Consider the following 16399-nt stretch of genomic DNA (forward strand, 5'->3'; position numbering starts at 1 on the left):
GTGTATATTAGCTTGCATCCTTAAGATAGAGAACATGAAAATTTGTCATGTGTCTTCTTGCAAAATTCTCATACACGCGTTTAATTCGCCAAAGGCAATAATATTTCCCTCGGCTTTAATGAAGTAAGCAATGCCATAATCTAGATTGATAGAAGATCAATATGTATGTATCTAAACAAGCGAATTTGTGATGAGGAATTATGGCACCTAATCATACCATGAAACGATATAGGAATGTAATGTGTTGTGTCAATGCGCATCAACTTGAACGATAGAAATGTTATAGTCCAATCCTCACTTCATTAAAACATGGCACCCCCTTGTCCATTTCGTGGATGTCTTGGATTTCTTACCAATACCCAAAGATTGTGCGCATCTGCATATGTCCAAACAATTGAATCCTAAGGAGTATTGTGCCTCCCCATGTACTGACAAGAGAGTATCTATGTCAATGCCCACATTCCATGGGTATCCAAACACACGGAGAGCAAGCCAAAGCCAAGTGCAGGTCAATTGGTCGGAGTTTACAATATTTGTCAAGCAAGGAACCCATACATTTTAACCCCCCCTCTTGTACACTACATGTGCGCAACATCACTAAGTAAAATAGAGAGGAGAAGAGGCAACAGGGAGATTTGAACCCTAGTGGGGCACAAACGGGCCCAGTTGTTAAGTCAACAAAATTGACATACATGCACCATAGCAACATGTCTCCTATATATAGGAGACATGTATATATGTCATAGTATGTATGCCTGTGTATCTCTCTCTATCCATACATAGATACATACATACATACATATATATTTATAAATTATAATACATCATTATTAATTAATTATATGTATGTATATAATTATAATTATATATATACATAATATACATATGTAATATATAATTAATGTAGATGGATGTATGTATGTATGTATGTATGTATGTATGTATGTATGTATGTATGTATGTACATATATATATATGATCATGATTGGAGATCCATTTTCTTCTTCTCTCTTTCCTCTTCCTCTGCTTCCTTTTCTCTGTCTCTCTGATTGAGAGAGAGAGAGAGAGAGAGAGAGAGAGAAGATGTGGGTCGCTGTTTTCTTCACTCTCCTTGCCTCAGCTGGAAACAGCATTGGGAAAGTCCTTCAAAAACAGGGAACCAAAGGCCTCCCTGAGCTCTCTCTCAGCATCAAGGTACATACATACCATAGCATTTGTACATACGTTGTTCTTATAGCTATTTGTTCGTTTACCTTGTTTCATCTCTTTTTATTCTTCTTTCATTTTCTCGCACGTTGACGTTTATTGCTAATGCATTTTCTGGGATTTGTTTCTCGTTTATTATCGCCGTTTATTAATCTATTCCATTTTTTTTTTCCAACTCTTAATTGATTTTCTCTATCATTTCATTTTTTTATCGAGTTTTTTCTTTATTCCTCATTAAATTTCCGTAATTTCTTTATCAAATTTGTTTCTGTTTCATTATTATTATTATTATTACATAAATTTCTCTGTGTTTTCTTCTTCTTTCGTTTATTAATTAAAAAACTTTCCCCATATTGGTGATATTAAATTTCTCTTTCTTTATGCTTATAACCTCTAATTTCATTATATGTAGACTCTATATCTTTGTAAAGGTGTTCTTTTTAATTTAAAGCTACCATTATTATATTAATTTTCTTTCTTCTCTATTTTACTCTATAGATTTGAATCCCCATCAGTGGGAGAAATTTGCATTGTTTTGGTGATTTATTGACGCATCCTTGGTCTGATTCATGCAAAACTCAATATGAAAAATAAGGAGAACTATCCACATGTCTATGTGAATGCAAAGAAATCTATTGTTTTTGAGATGTAGAAAACTATGTGTAAATCTATTTAAGTCTACATTTTGACATGGTTGAAACCCATGTGAGGATGAGGAAATCTATGCACATAATCTAGATTCTATACGAGCATAAATAAATCTATATTGTTTTTTGGAGCCTTGAGGTATAGAAAACTGCATAAAGGAGAATATGTCTAAATGACCTGTACATGGAAAGTATGCATTGATAAATGGTATACTTTGATCTGGTTGAAGCCCACACGTGCATAAGGAAATCAATGCATTTATTTATTCATTGAAGTGTGGAGAAATCTACAGTATATGTGCTGTAGGAAAAACCGCTATGTCAATCTTGAACATCATATATAGTGTTCGAGGTGTAGATAACTTTATAAATTAATATAATTTGTATGCCTATTATGTGAAAGCATACATTGATAAATCTGCGTACTGATATTGTTAGACTATATATGGCCATTAAGAAATCTGTCATCAAGAAATAAATTGGGTTTTAAGGTGTGGATATGGTTTTGGACCCTTGTGAGTATAAGAGGATCAGCAAGGATTTTGCATTGCCAATTCTACATGTGGATATGGTTGGGCATATGTGATACAGCATAGGTAGACATAAACATGAAGAAATTGAGGCTGAAGAAAACGCCTCAAATCTATATAACGTATACCTGTTAACAAAAGCTATAGTGTTGTAGATGTAGAAGACCATAAAGAGCATCAATAAACAAAATTGATAATGTTCTAGGTATAGAAGACCATAAAAAGCAGACTATATCCATAGAATCATGATACAACATAGATCTACATATATCTCGATAGATACAACAGCAGAGCACTAGATAAAATGTATCTTTAGGCTAGGGCATACATGATATAGCATAGATCTACCTAAACATGAATGAATTGAGGGTGATTTTGTTTTATAAATCTATATAACCTATACCAGTTACATGAAAAGTTTGCATTGACTGGAACCTATACGAGTGTTTGCGTAAAAGATCATAAAAATTAACAGAAAAAACTCATAGTGTTGTAGAAGCAGAAGAACTAAAAAGCAGAATATATTTTAATCTATAGAATCACTTGACATGAATGGATCTCAAATGATCTATATGGATGCAACAAGGACTCACCAGAGCATTAGGGGATCTGCGGGCACATAAGCATTAAAGTGCATAATGTAAGGTTCATGAATGCCTAAAATTGTAAAATGCTTGTAAATAACCAGACATGATTAACTGAATACTTTTCAAACTATCATGTGCCATTGTTGTATTCTATAATTCTTTGATACATAAGACATGATCTATTAGGTATTAAAAATGCAGAATACTGTATAAACCAGAAATCTTTCTGCATAAACTGCATGCACGGATTTTGAAACCGCTCATCTGTGATTTGTGCAATGTAATAGGTGATGCAAGCATACATTTCAAGCCGCACATGGACAATTGGGTTCTTTCTGGATATCCTTGGGGCATTGGCAATGCTGAAAGCGGTGTCAGAGGCACCTGTAAGTGCCAAATTATTCAATACGCAATGTTAATCGAGATTTTCATTAAAATATTTCTCTATTGTTGATGACATTGATAAGGAACCTACAAAATTAATTGATTGATGCTTCATTATATATGAGAGATTGCTAACGATTAGTGATAAGTATGATGCAAGAAAGTCAATAGATTTCTGTGAAAATGTTGACTGTTAGTGCTCTTGCAAGTGGAAAGGAACTAGTTTACTGCTCAAAAGACATTGAAAATTCTGATTTGATCTATAATAATGTATTGACTCGGATCTTGGTGATCAATCAATTGGAATTTGGAGCAGGTTTCAGTTGTTCAACCAGTTTCAGGATGTGGGCTTGCAATATTAGCAGTCTTTTCTCACTTCTATTTGCATGAAACAATGAACACTCTCGACTGGCTAGGTGTACTCTTAGCTGGAATTGGAACAATCGGTAAGTTGAGCCTTTTTATTATTATCTGATATGATAAATACTAAGAGGGATATGATCATTGTAAATAAGTTTAGATTCCATTAGATAACCCCTTTAACCACTAGTTCTCATTATTCATGTGTGTTTTTTGGTTCCCATTTCCACACTAAGTGAATCTACATTCTTACTCCTTTTCCTCTCTTTTGTGTCCTAAATATGAAAGGACCCTGCGTTATTGAAATGGCCATTAATAGGGCAATATTCCTACATTTTTAACATCAACATGAAGGGTAGTTCTTTGCCAGGTAGTTAGATATACCAAGAATAAATTCGGTTGTTGCACTTTCAACATCACGGTTATATGGAACTAAATATGAAAGGACCCTGTGTTATTGAAATGGCCATTAATAGGGCAATATTCCTACATTTTTAACATCAACATGAAGGGTAGTTCTTTGCCAGTATAGATTAGTACGTAGTTAGATATACCAAGAATAAATTCGGTTGTTGCTCCATGTGTGATAGGGCAGATCAAGACCTCTTTATACCAGCTAGAGATTTAGATAGGTAATGTGCATGCAAATTTATGGAAGAACAGATTGACCAATTGTGCCATCAAGATGTGGAATTGAAAGAACACTATGTTTGCTATTGTACTATTTTGGAATAAGAGGGAGATATCAGTGTCTCTTCAAACAAGTTTTTGGTCCATTACACAAGCTAATGGAATAGGAAGACCGGCAGAGCTTGGGACTATTCTTGCTAGAACTCAAGAGACATAGAGGGAAGTTGCTGGACAACATCGAACAACAAAATCGCAACAGCTCATCTAGAAAAAAGCCCATGACTTTCTTTACCTCCATCACTCCTCATGCTTCAAATCACCCAAGGGATACACATGTAGGTCTTGACCATAGCTCTCAAGAGGGGTTATAGTAAATCAAGCAATAGCAATCTTTTGAGTACATAGGCCACACTCATTTGGGCCATAGCCCCCACTTTTGTCATTGGCAGATAATGGCCAATATCACTTCCTCGCTTTCGAGACCTCGTCATCTTGGATCTTCCATGTTGGGGATATTTCAAAGTCAAGAAGTTTCAGTTAATTAGATGCTATTATGCCTTACACAGTTCCACTAATTTATTTATATTTATTTTGGTTTGTTCTTAAAAATGAGACAACATTTTAAGATGTGAATCTCTCATTTGGTCTCATGGGACATTTCTTTCTTTGACAGGTGTTGGAATTGCTGGAGAGGAACAAAATAGTTCAGATCTACATGCTTCCCGTTTGATTTGGTTTATCCTTTGGGCATTTCTTCTTTTTGTAGGTATCAACCATATGACTGTTTTTCTTTTATTGTAAAGTGTAATTAAAGGCCATTCTCCAATTTCTGGACATCAGTTTGTATACTCGGTTTGTTGATCATATTTTGATTAGAATTTGATTCATTTGATATATAGACATACAATACCTACATGTACAACACTATGGTCATGGAATTAATGGCAAGTATGACTACACATTTATGAAACTAGACATCACATTTCTTCAAAGAAAAACAACTCCTTGAACATCAGATCTCGCACAGCTATCACCTTCAATGAAACTATGCACAGGTAAACATAAATGGCCTCATGAACAGTTCTCTATTTTGTAGATTTGAAAGTCAACGCCAGCCATTATCATGGAATACGCTCCACAAATAACTGTGATATGATTAAGTGAACATTATCATGACGTCCTGTTGGACCAAAGACACAGCACGTGAGCATGGATAACTGATGGAGGGGCGTAGAAATGCTTAACTCTTTACAGGCCTCAAAGGGATTCCTGGTTTTGTAATCTAAGAGGTGCACGCAGGATAACTTCAGATGCAAGGCATGATATATTATGTGAATTCAATCTCTAAGGGCATCATTGTGCATCATTGTTGCAAGATGTATTTACTCCTGAAACACAAAAGATCACAGATTGTAAATCATGTGCACATAGTGTATTCACGAGAACTTGTTGAATATTGTTGCAACATATAGTTGCAATTGTGTGCCACTAATGATAATAATATTCTGTTGGCAGCATCAAATATTTTATACCCGCAATTTCCCCAGACAAATTCAGAGAAACCATGGACTAATTGGCTCTTTCTTGGCCAAAAACCTATGTCAACCTACGTCTGAGCTTGCAATATGATATGACTATAGGTTGATTGTTGAGCACTCTCAGATGGCAAAGCATGAAATTAGGAAACTAGAGGGATACTGTAGTGTTTAGCCTAGTTGGGTTGAAGGGTTGATTCTGGAATTTAGTGTCATGAGGTCCTGAGTTCAAATGTGTGCTAAGAGACACTTAACATGTTGGTCTGTTGTGTTGATGTGGATGGATGTGTATGGTGTTACTTTTCTGGCACCTGCACAGTACAAATTTTTTAACAACTCTAATATCCCTCATGTACCTTTGAACAATAGAGGTTGGTACCCTGCACTGGTAAAGGGTATGTTATGTCAACAATTGAGATGGAATATTCAACACGACGATGCTTTGGAAGCATCAAAGTCAGCTGATAGTCTAGGCCACATGATCTTCATTGAGCTCAATTTAAATGTGGGTTGTGCAGGTGTTCCTAATACATCCAGGGCTATGCTAATAATTTACTGTTAATATCCCAATATGTAACTTTACCTTAAATAGGAAAATGATTAGAAATAGGGATAAGCCTGCTTGCCTATTTTAGTTTTGTGAATCAAGTGGATGTCTATGTTTTGATAGAGAGGAAAAAGTTATATTACCAAATACTAGAAGCAGAAATCAACCTTTGCATCGACTCATGATTACAAATGTAAGTAGCTTCAGGTCACCCATATGGCATGAATATAAGCTTTATGTTTTCTAAAGATCCATAATAATGATCTTAATGGGGCTTCACCAACTTTAACAAACATAATGTTCCATGCATCGTAAAATGGAATACATTTGTATCTTTTGTCTTCGAAAGATCCCACATGAATGTACCTCATTTGGTAAGGGTTTCTGGTGGAGCCCAAAAGGTGATGCTTTCAACCACTATTCTGCATTGCTCTACAGTGCAGTAGTGCAGCTTGGGACATCTAAATCTGGGTCCATGGGCTGATGAATGAGTAACGTATGACAGAAAGAGAGTGTCTTTCTATTAACATCCATCTACCAGTCATCGACCCTGCAAAACACACAACATTTCAAAGCTAGTTATCTAAAATCTCACACAGGAGAAGGCTGCTTTATCTATGTTACCTTGTTCTTATACTCTTAATATTTGTGTTATATATATCACCGTCTCCAAAGGAATGGAGCAATCTTTTTCTAGCACAACTTGAACATAATATTTGCTTACCTGTACATCTTTCTGTGTCAATGTTTAGCCTGTGTGAGGGTGTACAAATAAGAGATATGGCTCTTTTATTTCACTGTGATACTTGTGATTGACAAGTGGCTGGATCTCAATTGTCATGAATGTATCAAAAGTATCCTGGATTTATGCAGTCACCATAGTACCTAAACTTTAAGATCTTTGATCTGTAGTCGTTCAATTCATGGAGTTTCAACAATATCCTTATCTGTATATCTGCAACATACTTCATTTTCTCTGGTAATAAATCCAATCTCCAAATTCATCAGTACCAGCGTATCATTTGTGGAATGTCCCATTTCCAGGTTATTCCCATATGTTGGTCCAATCACGAAGTTCATTTATACCATTGATGGTGCAAAAGTGACCACCAGCCATACACAACCTCTTTTTTGACATGTTTAACAAGGATCTAGCAAACCCATTTTTCAATGAATCCAAACGTTTAAATTGTGAATTATGTCAATAAGGCTGAATTGGGTTTGCTTTATCTTCTCTAATTAACCAAACCATTTATTAACATATTTTCCAAATCCTCATGGAATGCATTCCGGTGAACAATGGTTCTATTCTGTTTAATTGTTCTTGTGATGTGCTTTTTTGTTTATTTACAGGGTACCTTAGATCGCTGGGCTCATGTACAAAGAGGGAGCATTCGAGCTCATGACCATGCTAACACTGTATTGCCACCCATGTCGGTTACCGTATGTTTTCCTTTTCCCTTGAATATATTCAAACTACTTCATGTTTTACTTCTCTGAAAGGTTGCGTTTTATTGTTTGGTATATACTTATTTACTTATATGTACTTCATCTCACAGAGCCATGGTGGAGTCATGGAGGAAGTGGTTGCTGGAATGGAAGCGGGAACTTGTTTTGGGTATTTAAAACTTTGCGAGAAAATATTGCTAATTTTTTTTGCACAAATATCTGACAGTTTGAAAGTTTTTTTCCTTCTGTTTTTGTTGCAGAATCGCGGCTGTTGTTTCCAGATTAGGTTTTATGCTTGTAGAAAAAGGGCACTCTCCACTTTGCATACCCGGTGGGATTTTGGGTGGTGTTGTCTGTAGTGCCAGTGGGTTCTTTTGTCAGGTAAAAAATCCAAGGGTCATGTCTGGACTAAATTTAAGCAGAAATAGTATCAAAGTTCACAGCATCAATGTTCAGAACCTGATGCAACCGCTCAAAAGCTCTGTTGTCATTATAGTCAATGCTAATTTCACTTATTTGTTTGTTTCATCTGCAATGGACACCAAGCAATTTATGAAACAAAAATGCATGTGACTGAACTGGAAGGTCATTGATGTTAGTGTCTCCTTTTGCTCAACGAGCAGGTTCAAAAGCCTGGAGATGAATAGAAGTGAAATAAAGTTGTCAGGCAATCTTAGAAATTTTTCCACAGAGTTCGGAGTGTGAAGAAAATACTGTGTTTCTATCTCATTCTCATGTCTAACATGAAGCCTTTCATCTCAATACTAGGTAACAAAAGAGACTTGTTGTAAATGGTATATGGTGTTGGGTGACAGACCAAAGGCTTGAAGGAGGGACGAGCAGTTGTTGTATCAACTTGTGCTGCAGTTGCTTCAATTGTTACTGGAGTGCTTGTAGGCATGCTGGCACTTGGAGAAACGGTTCCGGTGTCACGGCTTCGGCGCCTCTTTCTTTTTATTGGGTGGTATGTCTTTCAACCTGGTTATATGCACTTTACGTAATATGTAAGACATAATGCATATGCATTATGCATTTTATATATATACGTACTCCTTTGTTCCCTTGTTAGAAAGAGCTCATCAACAGTAATTCTGTATGATAAGTTGAAATAAGTATTAAAATAATAACAATGTAGGTAAGGTTTAAAAAAAGGTTTGAAACTACCTTATTATCCCGTAACTTGTTTTCATGTGTGTTCATGTTAACGTAAGTATGTTCTACCACTTAAACCCATTTACGTGTGTTAATGTAAGTTTTACCACCTAAAAACCGATATACATTTGTATGCATGTATGGATATGTATATGTACGTGTGAGCTTGTATATATAATATTGCCGATGGTTATTTGGCAGGATGTTTATCATATTTGGAGTTGTAATCTTGATGGATTCCAATAGAGTTGGCCTCCTCCTTCCGAGGTCTATACGACGGTTACTAAAGCTCAAGGGTTCATCACACAAGAGTAATCCTCCTCGTTTAAGTCCATTTTCTCGATTGGAATCAAATCCGAGTACTGTTGTCCATCTATTTACACCACCCAAAGCATCAACAAGTTGAAGAGTAAATGCACTTCAACATTTAATTGTAGAACCTTATATATCCAGTTAAATCATGCTAATTCAGTAGAGAACAAGTTTGTGATCTGATGTCTGTACATATGGAGACCAAAATATTGACTTGAGTAGAAAGACATTGAATATGGTTTGGCCAAAAAGAGTACGGTTTGTACAAAGTTTGATGACAAATGACTTCCCTTCTTTTGTCTTACTGGTATCGAAGGAGATGATAAATGAACATGACAAATTGCAATTCGAAAATTTATGGCAAAAGTTTACTCCCGTGCTGTGGAGGAGCATCAATAGAAAGGCTGTGAAGTGATACAAACTTTATAAAAATAATCATGATGTAAGAAACAGCATGTTTTAATATTGACTTTCAGATCATTCATGGATGTCAAATATGCCCTGTGGAACCAAAGTGAAACATGTTCAAACAATGTGTAGAGAGAGAAAGAGAGTGAGGGAGATATTCAATGTGTATTTTTAAATGCAGGTTTGTCTTAATGAAAGGTTACATTTCTCCTTTTGGCCATTTCCATGGGCTATAAAGATGTGTGAGCTTGACACTGACTGGAAGCTGGATCATTTGTAAAAGGAATTTATAGCAACAAATGTGTGAGCTTGACACTGACTGGAAGCTGGATCATTTGTGAAAGATAGATATTTTGGTTGATCTCACGTTACAGCCTAATCATCCATTTTTGTTTATCTTGTCATGGAGCAAGCTATCTGACACATCAAATGATTAGCTTGATATAACATCATTATAAGTTAATTAAATCAATGAATATAAAAAACATTGTTGTTATGCTCTTTGTTCACACTGGTATAATTTAGGTACACTTCTTGGTAGTTTCCTCTAAGAGTTGAGAAGGTTGATTGATGCTGGCATAGATTGCAATGTTCTTGCAGCTTACTCATGATAGAGATGGAAAGCAATCAGGAAATCATGGTTGAGAAATGGATATGTATAGAAATATTGCTTGAAATGGAAAAGGTAGTACTGAGCACATCTAGAGTCACTTGATGTTTAAATCTACTTAGAAAGCTCATATTTATTTCTTATAGTAGATTTGTGTCTTTTTAGTAGCTCAAACTTTTTCATGAGATTGAAGAACATCTGCAATTTTTAGTATAGTATACTTCGAATTTTAATAGTACACCTATACTGTGTCTCTGCAACGGTATCATACACTAGAATGTGTGTTCCGTTTTGATGCTTCTATGGAGGATTACAATCCTACTCCCTCATACATTAGATTAGATTATTCAAAACCAAAGAACGTCAATATCTGATAGCTCTTGGCCCATGGATCCCTAGTTTTGACCACGTAGTGTTGCACTTAAATTTGGACTTCCCTAGGAAATGGAATCCACCTTTATAAGAAAAGAACATAATTCAATCATATACAATAAAAAAATGCATTTGCCAATGTCATGAAGTCAAGGGTTGATCCATTATCCATGAAAACTTTCAAAGTTTCTATTTAAGAGATATCGAGTACCTTAGATGAATATGTCCTTCTCATGTCGCTCCTAGAGTAAAATATGTAGCAAAATGGATTAGTTCCATGCTTAAAAGTAGATGAGATTCTTGGACCATGAACCGTTCAATCCAAAGTAGCCCATTCTTTTTTATAATCCCTAAGGTCACCTTCAATCTTCGTTAGTAAAGTAACAATCAACCTCAAATTGATAAAAAACCATCCAGTCATCTAGTGAAGTTATAGTAAGAAATGGTTCATATTTTAAGTACAAGGAGTTCAATGCTGTTCAAAGTGGAAGAATATAAGCTTGCAAGTGTTTGTTCTTGTAAAGTAAACACGTCCCTATATCATGACTTTAACCACTAAAAGCAGTTATACAGGTTGTATCAAAACATTTAGTAAAAAGGAAATTCTGCAAGGTGTAATATCTATGATAGACATTTAAGCTGGTTAATATACAACACAAAAGAAAATCATCATGAAATTTGTAAAATGCAGATGTTATCCAGTATAAATGAAAATCTAGTAAGTCCCAATTGGTGTTCACATACATCTCTAAGATTCTTTTTCACAACCTGAAAATTATTCCCATGTATTTCTTATTTATTCACTCTTTCTTGACTTGCATCTCTCATTCCCATGCACAATCTATACTTTTCTCCTACAAATGGTTGCATGTGCTCATGTTATCAGTTTTGTCCAATCCATCGAGCATATTCAGATTTTTGAATTTTTGCTCTCCCTAGAACTCAAAATCATCCTTCCAAATTTTATGTTTGATTTTAATAGATGTAAGGCAGTTGCCAAATACCATCAAACAAGCTAGGTTCTATGTAAATGGAATTAGACATCATGGCAAAGAAAGTGTCACTGCCTCATTAGCTGCTGAAAAAATCAACACAACCAGTGCAAAACAAGGCACATATACACAACCAGTGCAAAACAAGGGCTAACCGTCGTCTGCAATATGCTCTACCTGCAAACTCCAAAATCATTAAAAAAACCAATCACGCATGAGAACACTGAGGCCATTGTTACAACCGATCACATCATCGATCAGATATGCATATATATCATTTAATGGTCACATATCGGTTAGTACCATGTTTTGCCCAATGGTCCTTCAAGTCAATAGGTTTAGACGTGTCTATACCAATAGTTTCTAGCCTTTCCAAGAGCTTCTTGAATGCTCCACCGCTCATTTTACGTCCTGCAAGTCTCTTTGTCTCATTCATGGGAAGAGGGTAAACTGAAAGAAAATTTGTACAACATGCTGATTGCCAACCTCCGCTACCCCAACGGTAACACTGATGGTTGATTCCCGTACATGAACAAAAAGGTATTGAAGTGGATGAGAGATCATACGGTGCCACATGAGTGGCAAAGTTTTTCAACACATCAACCTTTGCTGACTTGGCATGTGTACATTCTTGCTCAGCATGCAACAGCTTCCGATGCTTCCTAGGAGATTTGGATCCTCCATTTGATAAGTTTCTCACTCCACTCCCTTTCTGTTTGTTCGTAGAATTACATTTTTTACCCATTTTCTTAGGTTGAGGCGTAGCTTCTATGAAGTTATTGATATTGATATTGTTATCTATTCGATTGTCGCTATTCGGCAAACTAAGCAGATTGGACCCCATTGAGGGTTGATTCATGGCAAAGTTAACGATTTGCATTAACTTTGCATTAGCATTTCCATTGCTATCATCAGCATTTATACTAGCAGAAATAGCAAATAAGGCACTATTGCGTTCCATACACGCTGCATTTCTTTCCGCATGTGCCATATCTCTTTGCATCAAAGCGGTATCTTTTTCAACATGTGCACTCTTCTTTTCAGCTATGGCAGCATTTCTCTCCGCAATTGCCACGTCTCTTTCAGCTAATACATCAGTTAATTTTATCGCTGGTTGATCTTTCAAAAAGTCTTTTAGATATATTTGTTCAAAGTTAGCCCAATGTCGAAGCTCCATCTTTGCAGGGTCTTCCATGTCGACAACAATAGAAAGCTTCTTTTTTATGAATATTAAACTTGAATAATGTGATAGCTACTTGTGATAATAGAAGATCTCAATAGCATCAGAGAAATCTGGAAGCAAAGATAAATCCAAAGTTTAGAATGATGAAGAAATTCGATGTGAGGAATATGATATTATAATTGCTGGATACTGAAAATACCCAAGAATTGCTGAATATGCAGTGAGAATACAAATTACAATTCAAATTTCCATACTACTACACGGTTGTTGAAAATCCAACTACTCTATCAAGTATATACATATGTATAAGCAAGTCAAGTTGTAACACAATAGCCTAACCATTTGGCAAACTATAATCCAAGATGCATCTATGAATCATGGTCTAATGGTTTCCTTACGAAAGTTTCAATTGAAGTATGATAAAAATGTGGCGATTTAGGGTTACACAAAAAAATGATGAATCATGGTGCAGTTGACTCAGATGCAATAACTTGTATAGATTGGCTACTATTTGTTTATGCATGGCACCAATGGAAGACTTGAATAACATAAAGCAAAACCTGACAAGGAAACAAAATGTATAGTAATGTATTGGAAAGGCCAATTTGACCTACCAGACCAAAAAGTTGAACAGTACATATCCATGTGAAACTTATAGAATGCCTAGTAATGTAAGTACATACAGAGAGAGAGAAAGAGAGAGAGAAGAAATATTTGTGTGCAGTATAATAAATCAGTAACATCGGATACAAAGCCAAGAGACCTCAAGCCACAGTTGCCCACAATTAATGAGTCAAGCCGAACACCTACAGACAACATTCTAGCCTGCCAGATTGTGTGTGTGTGTGTGTGTGTGAGAGAGAGAGAGAGGGAGATTCAAGAAAGAAAGAAAATAAATCATAAAGAAAGTCAACGAAAAATTAACTAAATATAAGCACTATAAAATATTTTGTGCGCCAAAGCCTCACTTGAGAGAAGAAAAAGTTGTATCAAAGTCTTTTCACTGAAAAAATGGGAAGTAGATTTGAATTTCCCCAAGTGCAGCTAAACTTCCCAAATCAGATTTAAAAAGCTAGGTAAAATTCAATAACATTCTTAGCTACCTCTTCCTTTTCTACCTCATCACTCAAATCATGGGCATCATCAGTCTGCAGAAATCTGGTGATCCAATGTTCTGCAGAATGATGTTTTCCAAACTGAAAGATGCATGGAAAGCAAAGTTTGAATAAGTTGAATCCCCTCTACCACACAGATATTTCCATTTTATGCATAGAATCATAGTTTACGTGACCAAAGTGAGCATGTCTTCTGGTAGAAGATAAACCAACTTATGATAGTAATGTTGTTAATTTGTAGAGAAAAATATATTTCATGCCGTGAGCCAAAACAGCACTAGAGGCAGCATTGGAGATGATAACTTTGCCACAATATAATTCAGCGCCCTCAGAGTCTAGGTCAGAGACAACAAATTGAAAGGGAAATTCAGCACAAGGACGGTTTGACAGACTGTAGGTTATTATCCTCAGACAAATGAAATATCAAAATGCACCCAAACCCAATAACTCTGATATGAACCTGATTTCATCACATTTTTTGCGGCTTATAAATTCGAGCAACATTACTAAAAATATATGCTGGAAAGCTGTTTACTTTTCCCAGTCTTTTGAGTATATAATAGAACTTTCCTGAACTCAAAAACATGGAAGGAAGAAAAAGAAACCTGCTGTTTTTCAGTGCTCAAAAAGACAAATTTACTGTATTTTGTTCTTCAGTCAATAAAGCCCAAAGAGCTTAGGAAATAAGTGGTCCGAATTCTTAAATTTCGTTTGTTTACAATGTAATAACTACTGTGCATAGCCCCACTTCTGAAACCCTAATTTAAGCTACAAAAAAAACGGACCGACTTCTTAGCTATAGCAAATTCGAGGTAAAGAGAAGCATTTTAACAAACCCAAAACCGTCTGAAAAAAGAAGAAGGAGGAGGAGGAGGAGGAGCTTCTATCTTATTTCTTTTGCATTAATTCTCAACAAAGCACAGACAGACAAACACCCAGAGAGGCAGAGAGCTCCATAAAGAAAACTATATGGCAGAGACAAAGAGAATGCGGGAAAAGGGAAGCAAATTCATGGAGAGAGAGAAAAAAGGGGTGTGGGGGGAGTTACCTGCAAAAGATTTGTCTGCAATAGCCTGAGATCTGCAAACACAAAACCTTAAGAGAATGCCCACAAAACATATACACACACAGAAAGAGAGAGAGAGAGAGAGTCTCAGAGAGGCATCTGTGTGTGTGTGTGTGTGTGTGTGTGTGTGTGTGTGTGTGTGTGTGTGTGTGCTGTCCTGTTCCTTTTTCAATGTGGTCTTTCTTCTTCTTCTTCTTCTTCTTCTTCTTAAGAGAATGCCCACAAACACAAGGTCTTTCTTTCTTTCTTTCTTTCTTTCTTTCTTCAGTGTTTCTCCCCTGTATTGTATTGTATTGTATGTACCCTTGTGTCTGTCCAGACACTAGACCCTTTCAATGTGGTCTTTCTTCTTATTGCATACATGTTTATTTATTTTCACACAAGGGTGGGTATCTCTCGAAAGAAAGCCTGCGCTTCTTTCCGCCTCCTCCTCCTGATGATCACCCCGATCGACCGCATACATACATACATACATACATACATACATACATACATACATACAGAGACATACATTCAAATCTCGTACATTCATTGAATCATCGAATCACATGCATTGAAATCATGTACATACATTCAATCATTGAATCGCATCATTGAATCACCACCAGCAATAGCAGCAACAATAGTAGTAATAGCAATAGTAGTAGTAGTTATAGTAGTAGTTATAGTAGTAGTACTAGTAGTACAAATGCTCAAAAGAAATGAGGTATAAATTTGTTCTCTCAAAGGGATGTGTCAGCATGTATGCGCTACCGAATTAGAATGGGCCTCACACTAGTGTCCTGTGATAAAGATAGTAGATGCGGTGTGTTACCCACCAAAGGATCGAGCGTAACACTCCTGAGCATAAAATGGTCACACCTTTGCGCATTGTGAAAACGATTGTTAACTATTATATCTATGTTGTGGGTATAAAACATTAGTAGCCACCTTGAATGCCAAGTAGGCCTTGCTATCGTATGATTTGCGAGGTTTATCTGTGCATGATATGCATGTTCGAGGGGCACATAGAGAGTCTAATCCTCTATGGTCTATCACATGCTACAATAGCATATGATTTCACATTATTATAACAACTTGTGTCAACACAGAGTGTATATTTTCAAGTAATAAAAGGACGATAGCACACTTTTCTACGAAATTGAAAAGTGGACTCGAGAATCAACGGAGTGATACATGTGTAACTGTTCATCACTGGTATGATCGTTCTTCTTTCACTCACATATTATACCACAAGCATTTATGTAGGGACCACAAAAGGATAACATGTTCAGATCATGGATGATTTCGTTTTCTAAACATTCCTTGACAAAT

At 36.0% G+C, this 16399-nt stretch overlaps 2 protein-coding genes across 4 annotated transcripts; one reads left to right on the plus strand and one right to left on the minus strand.

Annotated features, from left to right (window-relative positions):
• Positions 1-1034: 1034 nt before the first annotated feature.
• LOC147852164 (magnesium transporter, putative (DUF803)) lies at positions 1035-10251 on the plus strand. Of its 2 annotated transcripts, XM_087334086.1 has the most exons (10): positions 1035-1194; positions 3258-3356; positions 3671-3800; positions 5018-5106; positions 7780-7869; positions 7986-8044; positions 8136-8256; positions 8691-8839; positions 9229-9338; positions 9929-10251. In XM_087334086.1, exons 1-10 carry the CDS (start codon positions 1084-1086, stop codon positions 9937-9939), a joined length of 969 nt encoding a protein of 322 aa, XP_087190212.1. In that variant the 5' UTR covers positions 1035-1083; the 3' UTR covers positions 9940-10251. The 2 variants fall into 2 exon arrangements, with proteins under 2 accessions (XP_087190212.1, XP_087190211.1); XM_087334085.1 differs by lacking the exon at positions 9929-10251 and having other exon boundaries at positions 9229-9641.
• Positions 10252-11881: 1630 nt separating this feature from the next.
• Positions 11882-15202, minus strand: LOC147852165 (uncharacterized). 2 transcript variants are annotated; one of them, XM_087334440.1, is made up of 2 exons: positions 15068-15202; positions 11882-13014 (listed from the first exon to the last, which is right to left on the minus strand). In XM_087334440.1, the coding sequence occupies exon 2, from the start codon at positions 12914-12916 to the stop codon at positions 11996-11998; it is 921 nt and encodes a 306-aa protein (XP_087190566.1). In that variant the 5' UTR covers positions 12917-13014; positions 15068-15202; the 3' UTR covers positions 11882-11995. The 2 variants fall into 2 exon arrangements, with proteins under 2 accessions (XP_087190566.1, XP_087190567.1); XM_087334441.1 differs by lacking the exon at positions 15068-15202 and adding an exon at positions 14008-14416.
• Positions 15203-16399: the final 1197 nt, after the last annotated feature.

Source organism: Azolla caroliniana, unplaced genomic scaffold, assembly GCF_043228905.1.
Source record: "Azolla caroliniana isolate FFs.n. ecotype wild unplaced genomic scaffold, voAzoCaro1.0.p SCAF_18, whole genome shotgun sequence".
Taxonomy (NCBI): Eukaryota; Viridiplantae; Streptophyta; class Polypodiopsida; order Salviniales; family Salviniaceae; genus Azolla; species Azolla caroliniana.

What these genes read in the sequence shown, in the direction of transcription:
- LOC147852164 (XM_087334085.1), top strand. Translation starts at nt 1,084, where the DNA reads ATGTGGGTCGCTGTTTTCTTCACTCTCCTTGCCTCAGCTGGAAACAGC. An exon ending in AGCTCTCTCTCAGCATCAAG is followed by an intron (nt 1,195 to 3,257) that starts GTACATACATAC and finishes GCAATGTAATAG; the next exon opens with GTGATGCAAGCATACATTTC. An exon ending in TTTGGGCATTTCTTCTTTTT is followed by an intron (nt 5,107 to 7,779) that starts GTAGGTATCAAC and finishes GTTTATTTACAG; the next exon opens with GGTACCTTAGATCGCTGGGC.
- LOC147852165 (XM_087334440.1), bottom strand. Translation starts at nt 12,916, where the DNA reads ATGGAAGACCCTGCAAAGATGGAGCTTCGACATTGGGCTAACTTTGAA.